This window comes from Chelonoidis abingdonii, chromosome 4 (genome assembly GCF_003597395.2).
Source record: "Chelonoidis abingdonii isolate Lonesome George chromosome 4, CheloAbing_2.0, whole genome shotgun sequence".
NCBI classification, from domain to species: domain Eukaryota; kingdom Metazoa; phylum Chordata; order Testudines; family Testudinidae; genus Chelonoidis; species Chelonoidis abingdonii.
In genome coordinates this window covers 26,589,764-26,617,473 of record NC_133772.1, presented here as the reverse complement: position 1 = coordinate 26,617,473, position 27,710 = coordinate 26,589,764, and the positions used below count along the sequence as shown (strand labels likewise).

General features: G+C 51.0%; 1 protein-coding gene and 1 long non-coding RNA gene across 2 annotated transcripts; one reads left to right on the top strand and one right to left on the bottom strand.

Annotated features, from left to right (window-relative positions):
* The first annotated feature begins 1,499 nt into the window (after positions 1-1,499).
* On the top strand, positions 1,500-3,550 carry LOC116836179 (uncharacterized). The gene is made up of 2 exons (XR_004376395.2): positions 1,500-2,442; positions 3,174-3,550. It is a non-coding gene; the product is annotated as an uncharacterized LOC116836179 (long non-coding RNA).
* A 2,625-nt stretch (positions 3,551-6,175) lies between these two features.
* On the bottom strand, positions 6,176-22,848 carry SYPL2 (synaptophysin like 2). Its single transcript, XM_032799654.2, has 6 exons — positions 22,554-22,848; positions 22,383-22,454; positions 16,958-17,082; positions 11,661-11,862; positions 10,569-10,760; positions 6,176-9,735 (listed from the first exon to the last, which is right to left on the bottom strand). Exons 1-6 carry the CDS (start codon positions 22,599-22,601, stop codon positions 9,607-9,609), a joined length of 768 nt encoding a protein of 255 aa, XP_032655545.1. The 5' UTR covers positions 22,602-22,848; the 3' UTR covers positions 6,176-9,606.
* Positions 22,849-27,710: the final 4,862 nt, after the last annotated feature.

Below are 27,710 nucleotides of genomic sequence, written 5' to 3'. Positions count from 1 at the left end.
AGGCGCGCCGCGCACCCTGGGAAGTGTAGTCCTCTGCGCCCGGGGCAGGCGGGCATGGCCCCGAAGGGGGAGAGCGGCTGTGCGCAGGCGCGCAGCTGCGGGCGCCACACAGCCGCCCCCCCGCGGACGTTGGGGTATGCTGGCCGCGGGGCTGGGACAGCTGGGTTTTCTCGATGCCCTGCGGGCACTGGGAGCCGGGACGCCTGGGGTCTCTCTCTGCCCTCTGGGGGAGAGGCACTGGGAGCCCGGATGCCTGGGTTCTGTTTAGAGGTGACCAGATAGCAAGTCTGAAAAATCAAGGCAGGGGCTGGGGAGTGGGGGAAACAGGCGCATGTATAAGGAAAAGCCCCGAATATTGAGACTGTCCCTATAAAATCAGGACAGCTGGTCACCCTATCCTGTGTCCAACTCTACCTGGGCTCCCTGCACTGGAGGGAGTTTCACCTTCAACATTTCTACAGCACAAAAGTTATCTGGGGAGTCGTAATAGCCTCTGGGGTTTCCATAGGGCCTTACATAGCACAAGGATTGCTAATGCTGTACAGACCTTCTACTGCGGGAGAAGGAGTGATTCCTCACCTGTCTCTGAAGTGCAGGGGGTTATGGCACAGATAGGGTGACCAAATATCCTGATTTTATAGGGACAGTCCCAATTTTGGGATCTTTTTCTTATCCTATTACTCCCCACCCCCATCCCGATTTTTCACATTTGCTGTCTGGTCGCCCTAGGCACAGAGCACAGCAGCTGTCTAACACTGCACAGCATCACATAAGAATGGCTAGAGTGGGTCAGATCAATGGCCCATCTGGCCCAGTATCTATCTAGCTCTTTTCTGAATGCAGTTATACTTTTGGCCTTGTTAACATCCCCTGGCAAGGAGTTCCACAGGTTGTCTGTGTTGTGTGAAAAAGTGCTTCCTTCTGTTTGTTTTAAACCTCCTGCCTATGAATTTCATTGGGTGACCCCTGGTTCTTGTGTTATGAGCAATAAATAACACTTCCCTGTTTACTTTCTCCACACCAGTGATGATTTTATAGATTTCTATCATATCCCCCCTTAGTCGTCTCTTTTCCAAACTGAACGGTACCAGTCATTTTAATCTTGCCTCATATGGAAGCTGTTTTCCACATCTCTAATCATTTTTGTCGCTGTTCTCTGTACTTTTCCCAGTTCTAATATACCCTTTTTGAGATGGGGTGATCAGAACTGCATGCACTATTCAACGTTTGGGAGTACCATGGATTTATATAGTGACATGATATTTACTATCTTGATATTAGAGCCCTACCAAATTCATGGCCATGAAAAATGTCACGGACCATGAAATCTGTATAATACAGGATAAAACTACACAAAAGACCAGATTTCATGGGGGAGAACAGCATCTCAGATTGGGGGTCCTGACCCAAAAGGGAGTTGTGGGGGGCTCACAGGGTTATTTTAGGGGGGCCATGGTATTGCCACCCTACTTCTGCACTGCCTTCAGAGCTGGGCAGCTGGAAAGCAGCGGCTGTTGTCCGGGAGTCCAGCTCTGAAGGCAGCACCCTGCCAGCAGCAGCGCAGAAGTAAGGGTGGCAATACCATACCATGCCATTCTTACTTCTGCACTGCTCCTGGCAGTAGCTCTGCCTTCAGAGCTGGGCTCCCAGACAACAGCCGCTGCTTTCCAGCCACTCAGCTCTGAAGGCAGCGCTGCCACCAGCAGCAGTGTAGTAAGGGTAGCAGTACCACAACCCCCCAACAATAACCTTGTGACCCACTCCCAAACACACAACTCTTTTTTGGGTCAGGACCTCTACAATTACAACACCGTGAAATTTCAGATTTAAATATCTGAAATCATGAAATTTATGATTTTTAAAATCCGATGACTGTGAAATTGACCAAAATGGACCATGAATTTGGTAGGGCCCTATTTATTATCTATCCCTTTCCTGCTTCTGTTCACTTTTTTGACTGCCACTGCACACTGAGTGGATGTTTTCAGAGAACTATCCATGATGATGCCGAGATTTCTTTCTTGGGTGGTAACAGTTAATTTAGACCCCATCATTTTATATGTATAGTTAGGATTATGGTTTCCAATGTGCATTACTTTGTATTCATCAACACTGAATTTCATCTGCCATTTTCTTGCCCAGTTTTGTGAGATCTCTTTGTAACTCTTCACAGTCTGCTTTGGACTTAACTGTCTCAAGTAGTTTTGTATCATCTGCAAACTTTGCCACCTCACTGTTTACACTTTTTCTAGATCATGTATGGATATGTCAAACAGCACTGGTTCCAGTACAGATCCTTGGGGAATGCTACTATTTACCTCTCCACTGCAAAAACTGTTTATTCCTCCTCTTTGTTTCCTGCTATTTTTGTTACCAGTTACCGGTCCAGGATTGGATCTTCCGTCTTATCCCATGACAGCTTACTTTGCTTATGAACCTTTGGTGAGGGACCTTGTCAAGGCTTTCTAAAAGTCCACGTACACTATATTCACTGGATCCCCCTTGTCCACATGCTTGTTGACACCCTCAAAGAATTCTAATGGATTGGTGAGGCATGATTTCCCTTTACAAAAGCTGTGTTGACTCTTCCCCAACAAATCACATTCATCTACATGTCTGATAATTCTGTTATTTACTAAATTTTCAACCAATTTGCCTGAAATTAGGCTTACCAGCCTCTAATTGCTGGGATCACCTCTGGATTCTTTTTTAAAAATTGGCATCACATTAGCTATCCTCCAATCATCTGGTGCAGAGGCTGATTTAAGCGATAGGTTACATACCACAGTTAGTTCTGCAATTTCATATTTGAGTTCCTTCTGGGCCTGGAGACTTACTGTTTAATTTATCAGTTTGTTCCAAAACTGTATCTACTGACACCTCAACCTGGAACAGTTCCTCTGATTTGTCACCTAAAAAGAATGGCTCAGGCTTGGGAACCTCCCTCACATCCTATGCAGTGAAGACCCATTCAAAGAATTCATTTAGTTTCCCTGCAATGGCCTTATTGTCCTTGATTGTTGAGTGCCCACTTCTGATGTACGTAAACATTTTTTTTGCTGTTAGTTTTTGAGTCTTTTGCTAGTTGCTCTTCAAATTCTTTTTGCTGTGCCTAATTATACTTCTACACTTGGCTGGCCAAAGTTTATGTTCCTTTCTGTTTTCCTCAGTAGAAACCACCATCCAACAGGTTCAGACAGGAAGTGAAGAAATATCCTGTATCACTGGAAACTGGCAGGGGGAATTGAGGGAGGCAGAAGGTAATGACCCGAGATAAAGGGTCTAGCAGTAACCATCCATCAGGATACTGGGGTGACAGAACCGCTGCAACCTCACCTCACCACCTAGGATGAGGCCATAAGAAGCTTGCACCAAGAGCTGACCTGACTCTCCTGTCATGGTGACAGAGGACTCCCTGGAGTCAGCAAGGACTGCAGCCAAGGGGGCCCCCTGGGGCCCTGAAAGCTTTTGTCTGTTACAATGCCTGTGCTGATCCATTTCTCCCCCTTCCACATGGAAATCAATACAGCCAGCCAGCCGGCATCTGCCAGCCCAGCCTGCAGAATGAGTTCATCCATCACTTGTGCTCCTTTTCTAATGAATATTTTCTCTCCTATAAGGGCTGTTGCTAAGTCTCCAAACGGCGATATTTCTCTGGAATCTGGCACTCCTCTTAGCAGGCTGTGGTGGGGCTGGAATCACAGCATCCAGATCCTCCTTCCCCCATAACCCTGCCTCTTCCCATCAGATGACAGAGATAAAAGTCAGTCTCACTGGGGTTCTGCCTACCTGCTTTAATTCAACATTTGGTCTGAAGGCCTGGAGAGGATTCAGGCTCCGGGAATACACCGAGGGGTTGGAAATCTCAGGGCTGGGGGGAGAAAGGGCCCCACTGCAGCACTGGAGGTACCAGGTTAAACTAAGGGCATGTTTACATGAACAGCGGTGCACAGCCCAGCTCTACCACTGCAGCTGTGCTGCTGCAGCACATCCGGTTAAGACACTCTATGCCGATGGGGGAGAGCTCTTCCCTCAGCATAATAAAACCACTTCCACGAACAGCAGCAGCAGCTCTCCCGCTTGCATAGCGCTGTGCACACGTGCGCTTGTCGGTGTAACATATATCGCTCGGGGGGTGGTTTATTCACCCTCCTCGGTGACATAAGTTCTGCTGACAGGCTATAGTGCAGACATAACCCAAGTCAGTGGGAGCTGTGCAGAGACTAGATTCTCCTAGCTGTAATCACAGCCTCTTGCATCATTAGCACTTTGCATAGTTCATTATCCTGCACAGCTCAGGGCTAGTCTACACTGGCAACGCTAAAGCGTTGCGGCGGCAGTGCTTTAACATGCCTTGTGTGGTTGCGGCGCAGTGCTGGGAGAGAGCTCTCCTAGCGCTCTAAAAAACCCACCTCCACGTGGGCTCATTTCCTCTGTGTTCAAAGATGAGGCCCACCCTGGGGTACATGCAGCAGAGCCTCAGAACCTAGTAGATCAGGCAGACAGCGAGGGCCATTGCAAATACCCTTAAAATGAATCCACATGGCAGTCACTGACTGCAGAGTCCCTACTGCACCTGGCACATGGAGCCAAGGCTGTAAGGCCCAACTCTCGCTGGCGGCAGGCTGCACCAGCCCTGAGTACGATTCAGAGGGAGGTATTTGGATGTGAGCCCTGGGCCTCGTTTGGAAGGATGATCCACAAGAAAGCCACTGTGCTTTTAGCACTCAAACTCCACAGGAAACTGCATCCCCTTCTTCAGCACTGCCACGCCCATCCCCTCTGTGTCTAGCACCCTTTCATCCTGGCATCAGCCTAACACTACACCACAAGATCCTGGCAACAAAGAGCTTGGGCCAGTTTCTGATCTAAGTTACACTGGTGTAAATCCAAAGTGACTCTGTCCAAGTCAGTGGAGTTCCTGTGGATTTTTTCCAGTATAACCTAGATCACAATCCAGTTGCTCCTCTTTCTTGGTGCCATGTACACTGCTGAGATGTACATAGTAACATGAAGCAATGACCAACCCACCTTCACAGCCTTTTCCCTTGGTGCTCACGCTGAGCCGTGGGGTGCCCTGGGGCTGGGATCAGCCCAGAAGCATTTTCTCCCATGTTTTCAAAGGTAGGGAAGCATTTTGCCCTGCCTGATTGGCACTTGCCTGTGGGCAAAGAATGATGCAGCAGCTTGTTGGGGCTAATATGACCCCAACCTATCTGCCTAGTGGGATTTGCTCTGCCCTTAACAGATGGTGATTTTCCCTTTCTGGGGAGTTCCTGGTTGTATGGCTCTGCTAACATGATTGGTCAGACATAACAATCAAAGCAAGGGCTCTTCCCCCCTTTATCCTTGGGGCATGTTGTGGTGGGTGAGATGGCAGTGTATTCCCAGGCCAGGTCAGTGGGGATGGGGAGCCTCTGGCATAGGTGTGGCTATGGCTGCGTACTATATGCCTTCCCTGCCTGAATGCTATGGGCAACAGAACAGGTGGCGTACAGGTGGTGGAGTCAGCGGGGAGATGCTGCAACAACAGCAAAGCTGTATTAGGTCACCTAAGCACCTGCCCTGAAGGTGAGTGCAGCCCTGTTCCCTTGGGGCAGGGGAGGCAGCCAGCGCAGCAGCATACCCCCCCTTCCCTGGAGTAGTGCAGAGCCTATCACAGGTATGGCCACTGCACTCCACTCCCCCCTGGGAGACGTAGGGGCCACAGGCTATCATCAGCACCTGCTGCTGAATGGATGTCAAGCTGGGTCCCAGCTGCTGATGCAAACATGGCTTTGTGTCCTCAGTGGCCTAGTGCCAGCACCTCCTGAGCTGCTAGGTGGAACAGGGTCTGAATTTGCTCTCCTCTGATATGGGGCAGAGAGAGAGCCAAGCACAGGCAGCAGCTTGTTTGTGCTAACAACTCCTCTCCTTTCAGCGGTTTGAACCCAGGGCCCTCAGATCCAACAGCACAGGGCTGCACATCTCCAGCTAGGGGAACATCAGCTAGCAGTAATAGTAGGCTGTTATCTATCTGGACTAACCCCTCGAGGAGGAAGCTCACCACACGTTGCAGGCGTGACAGTTGTAGGAGCCGAGAAGTGGCTTGCTAGGACCGTGACACGAAGCAGGGTAGAGAGCAACTGTTGGAGATGGGTGGAGAGTGCAAAGGAAACTGGCCCGGAGCGGCACCTTGTCGTAGCAAACCCTCACTGCACTTTTTATTCAGTCATAATAACAAGCACCAGAAAACCATGCAATGTAATTCCGGGCCGGGCCAGGCCTGGGGAGGCTGAAGGGGCTGCTGGAAAGCAGCCAATCAATGCCAGGGCACACACAGCTTGGGATTGGGCCACTACCCCCGTCTCAACTCCTGCTGTAATCAGTTGCTTTAACAGTGGCCAAAAAGGTTTCTGAGCAATTGCCTCCTTCCCCCCCCCCCCCCTTGACCCCTCTCCCTGCAGAGTCACACATATTCAGGGCCCTTTGCTGGCACCAGGCCTGTCTCCACCCCCAGCCAAGAGATTCTACAGGAAAATGAAAAGCCAGCACCAGCTAAGGTTGGTCCCTCCCCGTAACCCCAGGACCCTCCTCTGGGATCTCTGTCACAGAGCAGAGCCCAATGAGGAGAGCACATCCCTGGCCTGGAGTCTGCTGCCTGAACTGGGTGGGGGTTATCCATGCGGGAGGACTGCAGGCTGGCATAGGAGCTGCTCCTAGTGCTGGGCAAAGGGGCAGGTGCCAACCTTAGCACTAAAGCAAAAAAATAAATAAACACAGACAGAACACAACAAGCCTCACAGTAGAAATGGTTCCCAGCCCCTGCTTCCCCGTGAAGGCTGAGGTTACAAAATGCAGAGAAGTGCCCTCTCCTCCCCCGCAGGTTCTGGAGCCATTATTACTAATCACTGATAAGCAAAATAAAGGCCAGGCCATTCCATCGCTGGACTCTGGGAAGATCTGAGCAGCATTGGTCCTTGCGGTGGCTTATCCACAAAGGCCAGACTTTCAGCTAGCATAAAGCAGTGTCACTTCCTGACTTTAATGGAGCCTGGCAGCTGAGGATTGGCTTCAACTCTCCCCCCCCAAATTAGCAAACAGGGACACAGGCAAAGCAGAAGGAACCAAATGTGGCAGTGGTGTGCTGGTTGTCCTGGTACCCTTGGAGCCACCATGGGAGTGTAGGAATTATCAGACCAGTGGTCTGCCTAGTCTGGGATCTGGTCCCCAGCACCAGCTGCTTCAGAAGAAGGTACAAGAAAACCCCTACTGGACATTTATGGAATAGCCTGGCCACAGGGGAAGCTTCTACCTGACTCTTGGCAGCTAGTGGTGGCTTATCATAGATCATCAGAGTTGGAGGGGACCTTGGGAGGTCATCTAGTCTAAGACCCTGCTCAAAGCAGAACCAATCCCCGACAGATTTTTGCCCCTGTTCCCTAAATGGCCCCCTCAAGGATTGAGCTTGCAACCCTGGGTTTAGCAGACCAGTGCCCAAACCACTGAGCTATCCCTCCCCCCGTAAACATGAGGGTTTATACCTCTAGGAACTCAAGGACAGAAGTCAGCCCAGGAAGCCTGGGTGGGGAGGGGGAAGCCCTCCAGTAATAGTTTGGTCGATGCTCTTGTCCTGCAGGGCATCCAATGGCCACAGTAAGGACCACAGCATGTGGCACTGGGGCTGTGCTGCAGGGAATTGGGCATCGCAGCTCTGTGGGGCTTAGTCCCCTGCGGTTCTGGGGCAGAGACACCACAGGGCTCCCTACAACTGGCCAGAGCCTGGCTGCCGTAGAGGGGCGAGAGGTACTGGCGGAGGGGAAATATGCAAAATATGCTGGAATTAGGTCTTTGCTGAAGAGAAGGTCCCCAGCTAACAAAGCACCATTAATGCCAGTCTCTCTTTCAGCAGAAGGGACGCACCCCCATCGTGGGGGGCGGAGGGAGGAAAGAGAGAGAGGAAGCCCAGAAGAGTCAGCGAGGAGTCTGGATTCCCCAGGCCCCTGAACCAAAGCTCTCATCTGTCTGTAGGGGAGACAGCGAGCCCTTTGCAACAGAGCAATGCCCTGAAGCTCAGAGGGATTTACAGAGTTCAGGGCACTAAAGCAGCTGCTGAACAAGCCCCTTCTCCAAGAACAAAGCAAGGCTGTCTTTGGGACCTGGGATGCCATGCTACCATTCTGCCCAGCGGCTCCGGGAGCACAGAGCACCTTGGGGGGGTCAGGGGTTAAAATGCCAATGGGCTCGGGGCCAGCTGCCTCATGCCCCAGTGGCCAGGGAGGATGACAGTACTGTTCAGGGGTTCTGTCAGCAATCAGTGTTGCTGGGCTCCAGGGACAGGACTTAGTAGGAGCAGCTGGTATAGTGCCAGTAGGGTAAGGGGACGGCCTTACTACTGCAGACAAGGAGACTGATGATGATCTGAACACACTGTTTGGACAAAGCTTCCCTTCTGCTTGTGCCGGTGTCAGCACAGCTCAGCCCTGGATCCTTCCGCCGAGGGTCATAAACTCAGCTAGTGGCTCCTCTGGCTGTGAGAAAAGTCTCCTAGAAGCCAAGCAAAGCTCTTTGGCTCAGGACACTGGAGAGGGTCAGTCCCCTGCTGCTGCCCCTCGGGGAGTCGATGGAACGGACACACACACACACTCAGAGGTTTTATAAGGAGGGATCGGAGGAATCTGGGGCTGCTCCTCAGCTGTAGGAGAGGGAGGGGACGAGCACCAAAAGCTGCTAATAGGGCGGGCTGTCTTGGGAAGAGGAACGATCTGGAGATCTGAGTAAGGAACTGCCTACCCCCCGCATTGCCCGTGTTTGCGATCAGAGATGGGAAAACCCTCCTAGAGCACTGTCCGGCAAGGGCAGGATCGCACCTCCGTATCAAGCTGCTGCTACACTAGATTATCTGGCCTAATCCGTGGTCTCCCACTGAGCCAAACTGGAGTTCAAGGGCAGCTGAAAACCCTCCATCAGCCTCCTCCAGGACATACACAATGCTGCAGGCAGAAGGGGTGAGGAGAAATATACCGGCCTTCTCCCAGGAGCAAGAAACAGCATATTCTCCACCTTCCCTTTCTGCATCTTAGGCTGTCTCCCTTATTCGTAGTCAAGCAGGGGGTAGGTCTGAGACAGCCTCTGCCTTTCCATGGCTGGGCAGTAAGGGATGCTCTTGCATGAGGAGTGGTCCTGTAGTGCCCCAGTCTTAGGTTTCCCCAGCACATCCACTCTCACCTGCAAGTGACTCCGTACCCGATCCTGTGGCGTCTAAACTCCTGATTGGTTTAGGCTCATCACAGCTGCTGTGAAGAGCAATTCCACACAGCCGCAGGCTGGGGGGGCCAGGAACACAGAAACAAATAAATTACACTTATTGACAAAATTAATAAACCCTGCTACCAGAACCTTGGAGTCTGCAACGAGTTCTGTATACCTGGGACCGAGTCAGGACTCCCACCTGCCAGTCACTCATAGGCTGGCATCCCAGAATGCTCAGGAGAGATGCCAACATGAGGATGGAGCTTGCACAGAACACGGTCCCACAGCGCTGGGATGAAGGCATGTATGTGACAAGGTACCGGCTGTCCAGGGTGGGAGAAGGTCTCGAAGGGGGTGGGCAGGCAGAGAGGGCCTTTATTGCTTGTCAATGGCTCCCTGTTCAGCAGAATTCTCCTTGTTGGTGGCCTGCGCGTGCCACGAGGTCTCTTTAAACACAAACCAGCAGTTTCCAGCCCACAGGATAAAATTGATGAAGCCAAAGAGCTGGGGAGAGTCAGAGAGAGCAAAGGGCATAATTACCATCAGTGCACTCACAGCAAGGCCTCCCAGCCTCAGGCGCATGCGTGCATCCGGCCGTGTACACCCCGCTCCTGGGTGGAATCAGAACTGCTCGGCTCTCCGCTGCATGGCCCCCCGGTGGCTGGGGGCTCAAAGGCTATAAGGCTGCTTACTGCTACAGCTAACAGAAAACTTCCCTTAGCTCCCCAGGCCTAAAGGCTATGCAGACTTGGCAAAATCCCCTCAACTCTTCAACTGCTGCCTCTGCCCTGCTCTGGTGCTGAAGAAGTAGCTAAGTCACTCAGACACACACATCCACTCCCAGTGACTGCCTCTCAGGGCAATGCACTCAGTACAGAGACAGCACTCAATGCACCATTGACACCACGGTGTCTGAGCAGTTCCTGGCATGCTGACTGCTCTTGGTGCACTGGTTAAACTACAGCATCATGTGGCCATCCATCTCCCCTAGGCACAGGCAGTTCATGTACAGAGGCCGATGGGCCTGGTCCAGCTCTGGCTAACAAAGCCAGGTGCTGGAGCTCAGTCAGTAGCAGCTCATGGTCCCTGGATCAAACCCCAGTGCTGATAACGCCCCCACCCCCACCCCCACCCAGGGCATGGCACAGCCTAAGAGGTGTCTCCACCTGCACTCTACTCCAGTTTTGTGGTCACAGGCTTTGCAGCTTGTGGACCAGATGCTGAGCTGGTGTAAATGGGCACAGTCCATTTACACCAGGTGTAAATCTGGCCGAATGGGTCCGCTGCCCCCTTTGCCTGTGCACAGCTGTGGCGCTGGCTTCGCTGCAGGCTCTTACCACGGAGATGTTGGCCAGCCCCATGGCCGGCGTGGCCCCAGCGTTGCACACCGCCTGTTTGAGATGGCACACGGACATGGCGGCGATGAGACTGGACGGCCGCGTGGCCCCTTTCACGTCTGACAGGCCTTTGCCCCAGGCTGCAGCCGCCACCAGCCAGAAGAAGGTGAAGGAGACGCTCACGCAGAAATCCTGGGAGGGCGGCAGAAGGAAGGAAATATCATGTTGGTTCTGGCGCTGTGCACAGCAGGGCTCCTCTCACTTGCCCCAGCCCCAGGCATGGAGATGGCAATGCTCTTCTAGCTCCAGGACCTCCAGCCCACCTGGCCTATGCTGCCTCCCACCACCACCTGCCCAGGGACCAGCCACCCAGCTCTGCCCCAGCCCCTCTGGCTGGCAGACTAGGGCAAACTCCAAAAGATCTAGGCCCAATGCTCCAGAAAGGCCCCTAAATTCCCTGGAGGGTCCCACAAGTGTCCCAGCACCTCCCTGCAATGTATGCATCTTCCCTGTTCTTTGATAAGCAAACGGGTTTAGGACCATCTGCCTTGCACTGCACAGCTTCAGTCTGCCCTTGCTGCCTGCATCTAATGCCTCCCTTTCTTGACTTGAAGCCCTGGACACCAAACAGACATCCTGCTACATCCCACCACAGGGCCTGCAGCTTTCATCTGCAAGCCCTGGCTCTGAAACTGCCTTCAGCCTTTGCACCTAGCTCACAGAGTTGAAGGCTCAATCACTTGGCTGCTGACCCTAGCTGGGATAAGGGGGAAAGTGCCTGCTAAGGGTTAGCTCCGTGACAACACCACAGGGAGAGCTCCCAGGCTGGAAGGGGCTGCGGGGACAGAATGATGGCTCAGTGGTGGGGGAAGCCCTCAGATGCTCAGCTCTGCCTTCCCAAACATCTCTTCCAGAGAAATGGGAAGTGACTTGCCCAAGACCCCATAGTGAGTCAGTGGCGGAGCCAGAAATCAGACCCAGGAGACCTAACTCCCAGCCCTTTGCTCTGGCACAGGTTCTTTAGAACAAGCCCCGCAGCCGTAAGAGCCACCAAACAAACCCCAGCCCTGGGGGCTATGGCAGGGATCTCACCGCAAAGGGAAGCCTCTTGTTCTCTATGTAAAGGGAGTGAAATCGCAGGTAGATCACCAGGGCTGCCATGCTGTACAGGAAGGAGAAGACTCCCAGGGTCACGAAGAACTCGGAGGGGGCCGAGAAGTCCCCCATGAGATGAAGAGTCCTTTTAGTGGCGTTGCCCTCGCAGACAGGCATCTCAAAGGGAATCCTGGATAACCTGCCCACAGAGAAAGGGATGGGGAGAGACGCATTTAGCAGGGAGGAAGGTGAGACCTCCATCCGCCCTCTTGGGTAAAAGGAGCCAGCCTGTCTGAAGGCTGGGATTGGTGGGCAGAGCCTTGGAAGGCCCACCCCTCAGATGGGGGTGGGGCCATGGAACCCAGATATGGTGGACTGAGTAAGGGGGACAAAAGCCACCAGGATTGGTGGTGCAGATCATGGGATAAAACCAGCGATGCAGAGGGAGACACTGAGCAGAGAACCCCCCAGAGCACCTGCTGCCCAGAGGAGTCCAAGGAGTTAGTGGATGGCACCCATAGGAATCCTGCCTGGAAGCGTGAACGGACAAGGGCCTGGAAAAAGGCCCCACAGTCATAGAGAAACCCCTGTCCTGCTTCCTCCCCCTGGACAGATGGACAGCTGTCTTGGCCTGCCTCTGCAGGAGGTTGTCAGTGTGGTCTTGGGGCTGAGGGGTAATGGGCGGGAGTTATCCACAAAGCAAGGACAGCACGGGCAGTGGCAGGGAAAGGTCCCCACACTTCAGCTTACCAATATGCCTCATCCCTTCTAAGGCTTGACCTACACCAGTAGTCCTACCCATGGCTGTATAAATGCTGGTGTCTGGTCTACACTTGCTCTTACACTGGAGCAGCACTACCCCTGGATGATTTGATAGGGTAGACACACTCTAGGAGTGAGTTCAGATTCCACAGTCCGTCAGTCCTTGCCCACTCTATCTATCTGGGTTTCCATAAGGTTGCCCATCACCATGGTATCCAACCACCTCTCTGCTAAGGCTGCCAGCAATGGGGCTGATTCATGCCAGTAACAGAAAGGATTTTGTGACATGTCACTTCAGTTCCGGTATGACACCCACCCACTCATTTCACATAGGCTGCTAAGAACCATCAGATGGCACCTGCATTCTAATTCAGTGCACGCTGATTAGACTGCACCCTGCCCGGGCAGTGAGCTCTCCTTTGTCCATGGCAGTCAAGCCCCATAGGTAAACAGGTAACTTTCTGTCACCACCATCCGACGCTGAATATGACACAGCCACCGAGGGGTGAAAAACTTTCTGATCCAATCACCCCACCCACCAAGTTTGACTTTGAATGAAAAGGGGGATTTTCTCTTCGACCTGATTCTCTCCCTTCACTCTTATGCAGCTGAAAACAACAGCACCAGGCTAGTACCCAAGAACTACAGCTGGAAACTGAGCAGAAAGCGAGGGCCAGGTCGGAGCAGGTCTAAATGGGCAACGCTCCACTTGGCTCAGCCTGTGTACGTCAGGATGGAGGATGAGGACCTGACCTGGACAGTGAAACAGAGCAGCCTGCTTTCCATTCAGTGAAATGTATCAAGCAAACAGGGACCGTCAAACAGGGGACAAGTTCACTAGATGCTTAAAACTCTCCCTGTGTTCATCATCTTGGGGTGTGAGTTTGGTGATGCGCCCTTAGCAGACTGGGATGAGAGCTATACTCTTCCATCTTGTGTTTGGAGCTGGGCAGGAGTCTTGCATACTTTGGAGGTCCCTAGAGGAGCTCTGATGGTGCAAGCACTTGTTAAGGAGGAACGGAGTTATGCCCAGGGCCTCGCCATGCCTTCTTGCCAACTGTCCCTATTGAGCAGGGACAGTCACTGTTATTTCAGTAGCACAGTTCTCCATTTCCCCCCTCTCTGAGCCTCCTAGCAGTGCTCCTAGTCAGATGCATTTCAGTGAAGATCAGAGGTGTGCCTCTATTTATAGCTATCAAATGTTGGCAGGCAGGCCGAGATGTGTGGATAGATATAGCCATGTTCACACTTTTCATACGTTTAGCTTCACAGGCTGGATTTCAATCTAATTCTGGCCTCTTTTCTGCTCACCCAAGAGGCCTTTTTGCTGATTCCTAACAAACGGGGCTACTTCTGTGCTCACTTTGACTTCCCTGCTGCTTGACAAACCTTTCTGGCTTTGGGGTGGCTGAGGGATTAACGAATGACGGCCATAATGGAACAGACCATTGGCTCATCAATGCCAGTACCCTGCTTCCAGCAATGGCCTATACCTGAAACATGAGCTGAAGTCTGCAGCAACTTGCCTTCTGACCTCAGCAGTGGTCAGGAATGGGGGTGATGGATCCTGCAGTATATTCCCTCTCCCTACCACACCTCCAAACAGGTGACTGAGGGATATTTTCCAAGGCCAGCTGCCCGTTTTGCAAGTTTACAGCCAGTGGAGTAAAGGAACAGCTGTGCAGGATGTGGGGAGGAGCGGATGATAATTTATGAACACTGTATGTGACCTGGTTGTTGGCTATGGTGGGTTGTTGGGACATTCACTGTCTCTGTATGAGTTGGTTTAGTTTAATAGTAGGACTGACTAGGAAAAAGTAGGAAGGCAACACAATGGCTGCAGATAAGCCACCAGCCACTCATTAAAAGAGGATGCCTGAGCTATTTGCTGTGAAGTTGCTATTTCCAGGCTCCAGCCAAGTTACAAGACTTGTTATGCCAGTCCTAGGAGCCAACCAACGAAACAGAAACCAAACAGTTAAAAAGTCTCTCTCCGCCTTGTCAGGGAGGGGCAGATAGACACAGACACCCATTTGGGGAAATTGAAGAAATCAGGCCTTCTGGGCTTCCTAGGGGGTGGTGGACTTTAGGTAAGAGATATGAGTGCAGGCTGTTTCTTGTTCAATCCTTCTCTCATGTTATTCCTGGCTTGTATTGTTAAGGCTGAACAATGCTTTGGTGTAGAAGGCTCTCTGGCTCTTCATACTAACCACCGCTTACAAGCTCCCAAAGGGATGACCACTGGTGCTGAACCCACTCGGACCTGTCGGGGTAAGCACAGTAGATACACAAGGTGCTGAAGCACAGGGCCCAGTCTAAGAGTGAAAGAATCATATAATTCCACCCCCAGGGAAGTAAAGGCATGAGGCCTGTTACCTGAAGGGGCACATTCAGAGAACCAGCGAGGGGATCAGGCTTGCAGCCAGCCCATAGCATAGCACTCAGAATTCACAGCTGTGACATTGACACCTGTGAGCTACAAGGGGCTAAAGTAGTCACCTCTGAATTATGATGGTTTTCTTCATACACCCACATTAGCTGATTAAGGAGGATCTCTGAGCCCTCCAACCTACAGAGAATCGAGCAGAGAAACTGCTTGACTGAACAGATCAATGGTTTATCTATCTAGTCCAGCACCTCATCTCTTAACAGTGACCAGTGCAAGATGCTTTAAGAAAAATACTTTGTTTTAAATGCCATACCAGGGGGCAGGGCAGAGGGGAGAAGAATTTCTTCCTGACCCAGCTGGTGATCAGCATATGCCCTGAAGCAAGAGGACTAAAAGCCCTTCCAGTTATTATCAGAGCTACTATAACTGAAGGTGCTGCTCTAATTCATACAAATACCTAATCATTCTTTGAAGCTTTGCTACGCTATTTGCCTCAGATAATAGTGGCACATATTCCTCTCTTGTGGGAACCGATACCTGGTCTACTCATGCATTCATCCATACAACACAGCCTGAAGATGTCCAAAAGGTTACAGCCCAGGCATACAGACTCCTTAGCTTGTCTTGGGCAAAGGGTTCCCTATGCTCTGGGGTCTGCGTTTGAAATGCTCTCTTGGATGAAGAGCTAAAGGGCTCAGATCAGATCTGTCCATAATGGACTGGCTCTCCCTTGGGTATTCTGTCTCCAGGAGATGCTCGGAGAGGATACACCTTTAAATACGATGCAGTCAAAGCCATTCAAGCATTGATTAACCCTGCTTTCAAGGTCCCTAAGTCACCTAGCAGAGGGCTGAGAATATGGGCCCATACAGAACTCTGCATTCCTGAGTAAATCTCCAGTGGGTGGGTGTCTATGTTACTGGACAAAACATGTTTCAGGGGAGAGAGAAAAAAATATAATCAACAAAACCCATGACCTGCAGGCGCTCACGTGAGAAAGAATGGCCTGATTCTGGCCCGAGGAGCGGGGTCTGCTCTGCTGGGGCGAGAAGAGATCTGGACTGGGTGGGGGAGGAGGTTCCTCCATTGGCCATAACCTTATTTACCTCTTGTGGCCTGACTGCAGCTCCCTTTTCTCCACCAAGGGAGTTTTTCAAACATTGCTAACCCCAGCTGAGCTCCACCGAGAGCAGCAACGCTGGGAGCCCTAGGGAGGCACCTGGCACCATTTTAAGCACCATTTACTCCTCAGAGCAGGTCTAAGACATGCTGATGTCAAAAGACGCAGCTCCGCTGACTTCAGTGGAGACAGATCCTCAGCTGGTATGAATCGGTCTGAGTTACGGTGCTTCCACAGCCATAGGAGCCTTGCATAGACAGGGCTTTGGCAGAGCGTGGAGGGGAAGGCTGACAGCTCCTCTCGCTGGCTCTCCCCACTTGTTTATTTAAAAATGCTTTGTTCTTTTTGCAACTAAGCTGGCCTAGGAACCAACTTCCCTGGCACACCATGGGATCAGGCAGTGTCCATCCTGTGCCCACTTGCCCCCACTCTTCAGGCATCCAAAGGCCATTTCTTTGGATCTGTTCCATCGCAGCTTCCTATTTGCAGTTAGTTTGGGGTAATTAAGACCTATACCACCCTGCCTTCTCCCTTTCCTTTGCCCACACCCATTGCAGACGGGGTTTTCAAAACCCAAAGCAGAGCCCAAATGGGAGTCATTTTTCAATAGGAGCAGTTAAACAGCCACCCTTCAACTCCCAGACTAAGTTCAATCTGTTTAGGTAGCATTAAAATTGAAGAAAAACATGCAGTGAGAGTCTTGTTCTGGCAGAAATATCATGCAGCAGTGAGCTCCACTGGTTAACAATACATTTCCTCCTCCCCCCCCCCCCCAAAAGTATTTCCTTTTTGAAAACCGTAATAAAAGCAGGTCATAGTGTACTGGTTTGGGAAAAGCACTCATCTGGGAAGCTGGGGGGTAAGATATGGGTTCTGGTGCCTTCACAAACCTCTCTCCATTGAGTCAAGCATTGTTGTCTGGCCAGTCTGTCTGTTCAGATGGATTGATTACCATCTCCAGCGGCATGTAACTCTGGAGAGGAAGCATCCTCTGGGTTAGTGCCCAGCAAGGCCCCTCGTTACCTGAAAGGGTATCCGAACTGGACAGAGATGGCGGTCATCTCTTTCAGGTCATCATTGCATTTCACAGTAGCCCCTGTCTCCCCACTGAAAGAGCCACAGGATCCAAAGGCAAAAATGGCAAAGAGCTGGAAGAGAAAAGCAAAAGGTTTTGGAGTCAGAGGGACTCCAGCTGGTGACAGTGAACTAGCAACATGCAACAGGCGCTAGCAAGTAGCTCTTCTGGGCTCACCACGCCTCCTGAAATTTACAAGATAGCCTCAGTGTTCACAGGTAAATAGTCCTGAGTTTATTTGGGGCATCATCACAATATAACAATGGTGCATCCACACACCATCATCAAGGCAACATCCCCAACAGCTCCAATGTAGTGCCATGGTCATATGACATCCCTGTCACCTGGTGCAAGGACTCAGCAGAAAACCCAGTCAGCAAGGTCTTTTCCTTGAGTGATAACATTTGTAACAAGAAATCAGAACAGGCCAACACAAGCAAAACATGGAGAAACAGAACCCAAGGCTCCTGAGCACCCCTGTCTCCCAAGCAACCGCTCTTAGAGCACTCCCCTGAGCAGCAGTGCAAGGGGAGGAAAAAGCGGAGCTGGAATCAATCTCTTCCTCACAGAAGACCAGGCAGTGCTATGACCCAGACAGAGACAGAAGCAGTCTCCATAGTCCACTCTGGCAGAGGTCTAGTAAGGGGGCCAGTCAGTGCCAACTGGGATGGAGGTTCTGGGATATGGAACCTGGCTGAGACCACCATTGGTGAGCCACCACCAGAGCTCTCAGTCACTGCTCCCCTGACCGGGAGAGGGCCAAGCTGGCAGCTGAGCAGTGAAAGTTCTCTAGATCCCAGGAATCCTCTGAGCCAGCCTCTCTTCCCAGTTCGGTTGGTTGGGATTCTACTTGCTATGTTGCATATGAACTAAGTACATACCTTCCTCAGAGAGGACCAGACACGTTTGCAGGGACAATGAGAGGTGCGATCTCAGACTACAGTCTCTCTCAGGATGCACGTTCCCCATCACTGGAATGTGACCCCAGACTGGTGCTCTCACTTCAGCAGAGCTACACCAGTTTACCGCAGCTGCGGAGCAGGCCCATTGATTCCTACTGCAGGCAGAGATGAGGTCCAGAGCAGGGAAGTGACTTGCCCAGGAACACAAAGGTAGGTAGTAGCAGTGCTGGGAATAGAACCTCAGTGTCTTAACTCCCTGACCCCAGCTCTAGCAGACCCCAGTATGCACCAGCCCCAGGGAAGGGAACAACAGCACCGCCAGGATGACTCCCGTAACTCTCCTTTCTAACAAGGCCTTTTGCAGGTTCCAGGGCTGAGGAGGGTCAGCACAGGAAGAAACCCTAACAGGCAACATGCCAGGTTGGCAGAGGTATTTACACAGCATCCGTGTCTGCTTTGCACCACACCCACCTCCAACTACTAGCTGCTCTAAGAATCACTTAGAAAACATTAGGTAAGGGCAGAGAATAGCTGCAGGGACTGACATAGGCATCATGGCTTAAAGACAGCAAGAGCTGTCCCACTACTGGAGACAATGGGACTGATGCCTCCCTCTGGGGCGCACCATGGCACCCAGGGCTCTGCTTACAAAGAAGACACTGAGCCGCATGGGCAGACAGGCCCCACTGACTGCAGCACAGCACCAGGACACCTGGGCGCACAAGGCAGTGAACACATCGCTGGCTCATTAAGCTTCCCCATTCCAAAGATCTGTCACACCAGTGCTTCCTGGGAGGGCTCCATGGTGCCTGATCCCCACCACCAAACAGCTGACAGCACTAGTAACCGTCCAGCAGAGTTGATAGACAGCCCATGCTCTCAGTGATTCCTCCTCCCTGCTGAGCTCCTCTGTTCCATCCCTGCCCATCTGTGCTAGCAACACAGGCTGGCCAGGCGCCATCCCAAAGATCTCTTCTTACAGGCTCCCTTCCCCACATCACTCACCGGCCAGCTTGTGTGCACTCCATGAGGCTCCCTGCACTCGCTTGGCAGACGGAGGAGCACAATGGGTTTCAGGGTGTGTGGAAGGGAACTGCCACAGGCAGAGAAGGGACCTGGATGCTGTCCCACGAGACCTAAAGCTGCACACAGTTCTTCCCCACCCCATTGGCCTCAGTGGGGATTACCTGCCCATGCGGATGGGTGAGCAGACTCCTTGGAAGAGTTTCACCACAGGGCCACCTGTGCCCTAAAGCCCAGAATCAACAGTTCAGAAACCTCCCAGAGAAGCTGGTGTTTCCAGAACGGCTGATGCAGAGACATGCAGACAGGTGGCGTGGGCAGAAGCACAGACTCCATTAAAAGAAAAATCTGTGTTTTCACAAGAATCTCAAACTTGCTGCCTCATTGCAAGATGCAACCTGATACCCGAATGTCTCTCTCAGAACTGTGAAGCTGAGGGCCTGAGCCCCCAGTAGGATCTTTTTCCTTTAACACACCTTTTAATTCGCTTTCTGGGGCTGATTATGGTCAAGGTCCTTTTTTGCTTCTAAACCAAAATCAGTTTTCAATTACAGGACCAATAAACTGATGTCTTGTTTTCTTTGCCTCCCCCCCAGTAATGAGAGTGTAATTCATCCATGCAGGAAACGGTTACGAGTCTCAAATGACATTTCCTGTTCTTGGTTCTGAGTTGAATTTCTCTTTCTCTTCCACTGGCATGAGGGGGAAGATGAATGTGGCTTCTGAATAGTTTTCTGGTAACTCATGCAGAAACACTCAGCTCTGGTTAAGTTCATGCACCCTGAACTCTGGCTCCCATAAGCGACAGGAAGAGAAAACAACTCTGTGTGCATGTGTACAGGAAAGAGAATGAAAATGTAGGCTGAACAGACTGAGAGGTTCCCACTTCATCTATAAAGGACTGATCTATGTAACCAAATCCTGAACAGAACAGGCAGAGAATCACAGCAGTCAGGGGCAAAGGATGACTTATGTTGCCTTGTTCATTCTCAGCCAGTGCAGCACTGTTCCGTACTGTATATTCTCAAGTACTTTGCCCAGCCTAATTTTAAATGTGTCTCCCACCATTTTACTTGAGACTTTATACCACAGAGAACTCTTTGACTCAGATGCTCAAAGATATTTAGGCTCCTAACTTCCACTGACAGCATAAATAACTGTAAAGATCTCAGCCTTTGTTACCCCTTGTTTTCCTGCATTCAGCTTCAGTTTCTCTGTTCAGTGTTAGAGTGTCCCTCCTAGTTATGCCCCTTTGAACCGCCCTGTATCATTTCTTTCACTCCCCGGGATTTATCCCCTTTTGCTACTATTGGTTGGAGGCCTGATTCTGCAGCATGCTGAAGTGCTTTCCATTCCAATTGATTTCCGTGAGAACTCCAGGTACTCAGCACCTGTCAGATGTGGCTAAGTGAGAAGTGAGGCTAATGTTCGTGAGACCGGCCACTGATTTTGGATGCCTCTATTTCAAGGTATTTGACTGGAGACATGTTGAATTTTCAGAAGTGCTGTGCACCAGCACCTCCCATTGACTTTAGTCAGGACTGAAGGCACTCGGAACCTCTGAAAATCTGGCTCCCAGTGTCTCAGGTTAGGCTCCCAAAAACAGAGGGATCCGAAACTGGAGCTACTTTGGGAAGGTGTCGGCCTAGACGTGTGAACCCAAAGTAAACAGAACAGGAGAACTTGTGGCACCTTAGAGACTAACACATTTATTTCAGCATAAGCTTTCGTGGGCTACAGCCCACTTACATGCTTCCGATGAACTGGGCTGTATCCCACGAAAGCTTATGCTCATATAAATGTGTTAGTCTCTAAGGTGCCACAAGTACTTCTGTTCTTTTTCGGATACAGACTAACACAGTTGCTACTCTGAAACCAAAGTAAACAGAGTCACAGCCAGCTTCTCAGAGGCTATGTGGGTGAGGACTGGGATGTGGCGTGGGACAAGCAATGTGGGTCTATTCCTAGCCCTGCCAGTGACCTTGGGCAAATCACCTCCCCTTCACTCTCACTTCACTCTCCCCAGCTGTAAAACAGGGGCCATGACACCCCCTACCTTTGTGAAGTGATTTCTGGATGAAGAGAGCTACAGACAAGCCGAATGCTGAATACATGGCACATCATATACCAGGTACAGGCTCCCTGGATCCTGGCAGATCAAGAGCGTGACCTGCACACCACAAACACTTGGTCACCACATGGAGGCATGAAACAAATGCAGCTCCCTTGATGTGCTATGAGATACGCTAGTGCTGCGGTTCCTCATTCAGACAGAAGGCCTTTTAAACAGTAACCTTTGCAAACTTTATAATTTATAACTGGTGGTATTCAGAACACCAACGCTGAGTTCTTCTATAGCCTGTTTAATTCACAATGGCCTTGGTGAAATGCTGCTGAGAAGGGGGGTGCATATCTTCATCGTATGGATGGGTATGCTGAAGCTCCTGAGGGTGAAATAACTTGCCCAAGGTCACATGAGGGTCAGTAGGAATAAAACCCAGGAGTCCTGGCTCTCAGCATCCTGCCCTAGACAACAATTCTTTCCTTAAACAGAGTCATTACATGCAAAGCTCTTTTGACAATGCCTTACACACTCAGAGTGGAGCCTGACTCCGACGCTATAAAACAGTGGTTCTCAAACTTTTGTACTGGTGACTCCTTTCACATGCAAGCCTCTGAGTGGGACCCCCCTCCCCTTTATAAATTAAAAACACTTGGTTGTGTATTTAACACCATTATAAATGCTGGAGGCAAAGTGGGGTTTCGGGTGGAGGCTGGCAGCTCGTGACCCCCCATATAATAACCTCACGACCCCCTGGGGGGTCCCAACCCCCTTTGAGAACCCCTGCTATAAAACAATTGTAACTTTGCCCTGGGAACACAGCTCTTTCAACAGTGCTGTAGCAGACAACTGGGGCTATTAACACTTGATTCAGTGATCAGAAGGTGGCAGAAGGCTGTTTTATAACAGATCTGTTGAGAGGGGCCAAGGGTTCCCACACACTCAGCCCCACGTACTGGGGTCCAGATAAGCGCAGGATTCCAATCTCTCCCACGGGAGGCGGGAGAGGCAAGTTCAGTGAGCTGGGGGACCCCGGAGGCCTGCTATGTGCAGGATCAGAGCTCTGGAAAGGTTAAACCACTGCAGCCAGCTTTCCCCCCCTCTCTCCAGAGTGAAACGTGAGCAGGGCTACGGCCAGTTCCCATACCTCTCCCGAAAGACGCAGGCCCTCCTTGCACACAGAAGGGCTGCCTGGGAGGGGCACCGCATGCCCAGTCCTTCCCTCCTCTAACCCTACCCCATACCCCACTCACCAAGAACTCGCCCCCGAAAAGAGCAGCCCCGCCCCCCGCCCCTCTCCTCAGTGCAGCCAGCCAGCGCTGCGTTGCTTTGCAGGAACGTCACTCACTGGTACCGAAATAGAAAGAGCTTCTGTAGCAAACTCACCCACTCCAGCACCTTAATGAAGCCCAGGGGCTCCTCCAGGCGGCCCCAGCGCAGCCCGAAGAGCCGCTGGCCCTGCAGGGGAGAGACAAGGGAGGGGAGCCACGGTCAGCCAAGCCCCGGGAGGAGAGGGGAGAGGCAGAGAAAGGGGGCTGGAGAGGGAGGCGGCCGTACCTGCTGCCCGGGCTCCTTGTCACCAGCCGGGGCGGTGGGCTCGGACATGTCCAGGCTGCGGGCAGGGCTGGCCGATGCGTGTGTCGCCGGGCGGAGCGCACCCTTGCAGGGCGATGGGCTGCGGGGAGCCGGAGAGGAGGGCTGGGGGTGAGCCCAGGCGCAGAGGGGGCTGTCCGGGGGGCGCTGCTCCGGGACTGCCACCGGCGGCTGCTGCCTCCTGCGCTTCGCCCTGGCGGCTGCACAAACCCGCGATTCAAACTTCTGTCAAACTCGCAGCGAAACTTCGCGGAGTCACGTGGAGTCCCAAAACCCAGCCCCCGCCTGCCCCTATGCTGGGGGCACCGGCGCCCCCTGTCCGCAGCCGCGGCACTGCCGGAGTGTCCGGGCCATTGCCAGGCTGGGGGCTGCCTCTCTCACACCCGCCAGGAGCCCGCGGCTCAGGATCGGGGGTGGGGACCCTTGCCCTAAATTCCCCCGATAACTAATGAAAATCAGGGACAGGCACGAACCCATGAGCTGGGATGAACCATTTTGTCTAATGCACAATAATTAATCATCGATGATTAGTGAATTTAGCGTAGCAAACCAACATGAATAGCCACCCCGAATAGATGCAAGCAGCGCCATGGTTCTGTCTCTACCCACCTCTCCTGCGGGCTGGGCACTAAAGCAAACACATAGTAAAGTTTCCCTACCGACCCCCAGGCAGTTTGCAGGTGCATTTGTCACCCCCAAGCGCCTTGTGCACATACTCACCTGGTGCTGGGACACACAGTAATTCTATAAAAGCAGCAAAGAGTTCTATGGCACCTTATAGACTAACAGATGTATTGGAGCATGAGCTTTGGTGGGTGAATACCCACTTTGTCGGATGCATGCATGTATTCACCCAGGAAAGCTCATGCTCCAATACGTCTGTTAGTCTATAAGGTGCCACAGGATTCTTTGCTACTTTCACAGATCCAGACTAGCACGGCTACCCCTCTGATACAGTAATTCTAGTATCAGAGGGGTAGCCCTGTTAGTCTGGACCTGTAAAAAGCAACAAAGAGTCCTGTGGCACCTTACAGACTAACAGATGTATTGGAGCATGAGCTTTCCTGGGTGAATACCCACTTTGTAAGAATACCCGTGTTGTCCCATGTGTCTGATTAAGTGGGTATACATCTAGGAAAACTTATGCTCTGTTAGTCTATGAGGTGCCGCAACAGCAGCAAAGAATCCTGTGGCACCTTATGGACTAACAGACGTTTTGGAGCATGAGCTTTCGTGGGTGAATACTGCTGCTTTTACAGATCCAGACTAACACGGCTCCCCCTCTGATACAAGGTGCCACAAGACTCTTTGTTGCTTTTTACAGTAATTCTAAATTCATTAATACCAGTTAGCAGCACTTTCCCTCTTTTCTGTATTGCTCATCTATCTGCCTGCTCCGTGCCTACCCTACCACTGCAGTCTGAGCACCTCTGAAGTTCCAGGGGAGGGTCTCCAGTGCCTTTACATAGGGCCAAGCACCAGCTCTGCCATTGTTCAGGTTCAGGAGCCGTTACTGTTTAAAGGACAACTCTTCTAAATGCTCTAAAATCTGCATGCTTAGTCGCATTGTCTTGTAATTTGGCGTGCATCATGGGAGTGCAGGGTAGAATCACTGTTCCGAAACTGGGCTCATTTGAAAATGGGGTTTCCAAGATACAGCACCCCCTACACAAAAGTCTTTCTTAAGGTTGACACTTTCAGCCTTTTTTTATTTTTATTTTTTTTTGCTCAGACCTGGGGCCCCAAACCTGTTTCTGATCATGCCCCAGAATGATCTCAGGACCAACATTCATCCCAGCTAGTGCATGGCATTCACAGCCCCTTTGGGGAAGCAATATTGAAAACATTATTCAAAAAAGGAGTAAAACTCACCGTATAGGCAAGAGCCTAACACTCACATGCTGAACAGATTACAGTGCACATGTGAAGAAAGACTAGCCAAGAGAGCTGCTAGCCTTCATATAGCCTCAGGGAGCATGGCCATTGAAAACTGACCAACATGCAGGCACTTTGAGTTTGAAACCTACTCTTATCAGAAATCTGAGAGTGAAATTCACATCTCTCCAGGTTTGTTCCTTTGTTTTTTAATCATTATTATTGTTTCAGGGAAATGTAATCTGAGCAGATCAGATAATTCAGCAGGCACTCAGACTATGTGAAAGGTTGGTGGAGGGAAGCGGGAACTAGAAGCAGAAGAGTGGGTAGGAAAAGGGGTTTGGGGCTGCAGAAAGGGAGAGGGATAAATGGGAATGGGCAGGAGGAGAGAAGAATGGGGGAGGAAGGGATAGTAAAGAAGAAATGCTCCACTTTCCTCTCACAGGCTTAAAGTTACAGTAACCACCACATAATAAAACTCTCAAGAATGTAGGATATAGACCATATCTGTGATTTCTCTCAGCAACTATACACTGCAAACATTTGAAAGAATGATCATTATCTTCAAAGCACTATAAAAAAGTGTACACATATGGGAGTGGAGAGGAGCACTTAGGGCTCACACAGCAACTATGGCCTACTGGAGAGACCACTGGACTAGGACTATTCCTGTCACTTCACCTCTCTGTTCCTCAGCTTCCCCATCTGTAAAATAGGGATAATGATGTAAAATGCTTTCAGATCTACTGATGAAAAGTGCTATATAAGAGCTGGGTATAATTATTACCTAGCCACAGACGCATACCAACTACAAACCTACCTGATAACTACAACTACCTAAATGACTCCTACAACAAACATTTCTCTTTCCATTAAAAAACCTAGCAAATTCACTGACAAAAACATCATTAATACAGAGTTCATATTGCTCTGTAGGCCTTCCAGAACATTGAGTTCAGCAAAACTCAAACTTCTCAAAACCACTAACTCAAGAATTAAGGTATTTGAAGTATAAACTTCTGAAAACCAGGAAATACGGGCTTTGAGGCACATGTCCACACAATCTTAATGCTACCCTCCTTGAATGATGACGAGTATGCCCCTAACAGCCATATTTGTACTATGTTTGTTCTCTGCCTTTGCAGATAGTGCATGTCATTCAGGGAATAAGGGCACAGCTGTAGCACAGAGTCAAGCACCTTCTCTTTGCTAAGGCAAAACTTGAGTTTAGGTGAGAAGTGCTGATCAGGAGCTACCTACAACTGTTCTACACTCAAACACCAAGCCTACTCCCCAGAAACAACCCCATACTTGTTAAGTTTTACAGCCCCTTCACTTCCTTTTACAATCCATTCACCTGTACTCCCAGGAGTCCATCTAACGCTGTATTTCAGTTATCCATCCTTAAACCCACAGACCACTCTCATATTCCTCCTCGCCGCTTACAGTCCCATGGCAAGAAGACCCTTGTGCACTACTACTGACATAACCTACAGAAGTGTGTGCTGACATGAGCTATACTGGATCCCTTAAGGCAGTGGTTCTCAACCACGGGTATGGGGGCCCCTGGGGGGCTATGAGCAGGTTTCAGGAGGGCTGCCAAGCAGGGCCAGCATTAGATTTACTAGGGACCAGAGCAGAAAGCTGAAGGCCCACCTCATGGGGCTGAAGCCCGGGGCCCTGAGCCCTGCAACCCAGGGCTGAAGCTGAAGCCTGATCAACGTAGCTTTGTAGGGCCCCATATGGCATGGGGCCTGGGCAGTTGCCCTGCTTGCTACCCCCCAGAGCTGGCCCTGGCTTTTATATGCAGAAAACCAGTTGTTCTGGCAGAGGTGGGCTGTGGAGTTTGTACAGTTTGTTGGCGGAGCCTCAGAGAGAAAAAGGCTGAGAACCCCTGCCTTAAGGCACACATGAACCTCTTCCCTTTTGTCACATACACAGGGGTGGGAGGAGCTTAGGCCTCCCTGATCTCCTCATATCACAATCAAAGCTCAGTCAAGTTGCTCCAACTAATGCTTCCACCATTCAGTAGAGCTACACTTCAAACAGGGAATGCAGCTGTAGGCCAAACAGGTATTTCCCAGTGGCTTTTGCCAGCTCCAAGGGGGCAGAGTTAAGGTTGTGTTGGTGTATACCTCAACTCTTCATTTCCTGGGCTTCAGAGGGTTGAGTGTCACTGAATTTGAACCCAGCAACCTGAATGTGATGCTCTGTACCTCAGGGGAAGCCCCTGAAACCCCATGTTCATCCTTAAAATATGATTATGTGGTATGCAATGAAAATTTTGTCATGTCAGGTGTCTTTGGAAGGCTCATTGATGCACTGAGCATTGTTGTTACAGTAATATTATAGGATGTAATTTCATGTATATAGTTATGAGGCTGAAAATATGTCCTCATGGCTTAAAACAAGCCCAGGCAAAACACTCCAGGAGCAGAGGGGCAGTTCACATCTCATCAGGGCATGTATGGGACAAACCCAGCCCAGTCTCACTGGCCTAGGCAGCAACAAAGGATCTGCTGGACTCTCGAGTGAGTCATCCCACTTCCTTTGGTCAGTTTGGGACTACGATGAGGTATTGCTTACCCAGGGGCGGCTTGAGGCCCCAGCATGCCAAGCTCGTGCTTGGGGCGGCATGTGGTGGGGGGCGCTCTGCCAATTGCTGGGAGGGTGGCAGGCAGGGCTCCAGTGGGCCTCCTGTAGGCGTGCCTGAGGAGGGTCCGCTGGTCCCGTGGCTCCACCGAAGCTGCGGGAGGTCCACCGGAGCCGCGGGACTGGCAAAGTGCTCCCCACGGCATGCCACTGTGCTTGGGGCAGCTAAATGTCTAGAGCCGCCCCTGTGCTTACCTGATACCAAAGGTTGGGGCAAAGCCAAGAGGGAAGAAACAACATGATAAAAGAGAGAGACGTTTGCCATGCTCTTCCTCTCTCTTCCACCTCTATCTACAGATATCACCACCAAGAAACTGAAGCGCTGAGAGAAAGGGGAGAGCCTGGCTGAAGGGCAATCTAAGTTTGTAAGGGCATTGAAAGTGTTAAGATCAGCTTAGAATGTGTTTTGCTTTTATTTCATTTGACCAAATCTGACTTGTTGTACTTTGACTTATAATCACTTAAAATCTATCTTTTGTAGTAAATAAATACCTGAAGCAGTGCATTTGGTCTGAAGCATGTCAGAGACTCCCTTTGGGATAACAAGCCTGGTGCATATCAATTTCTTTGTTAAATTGACGAACTCATATAAGC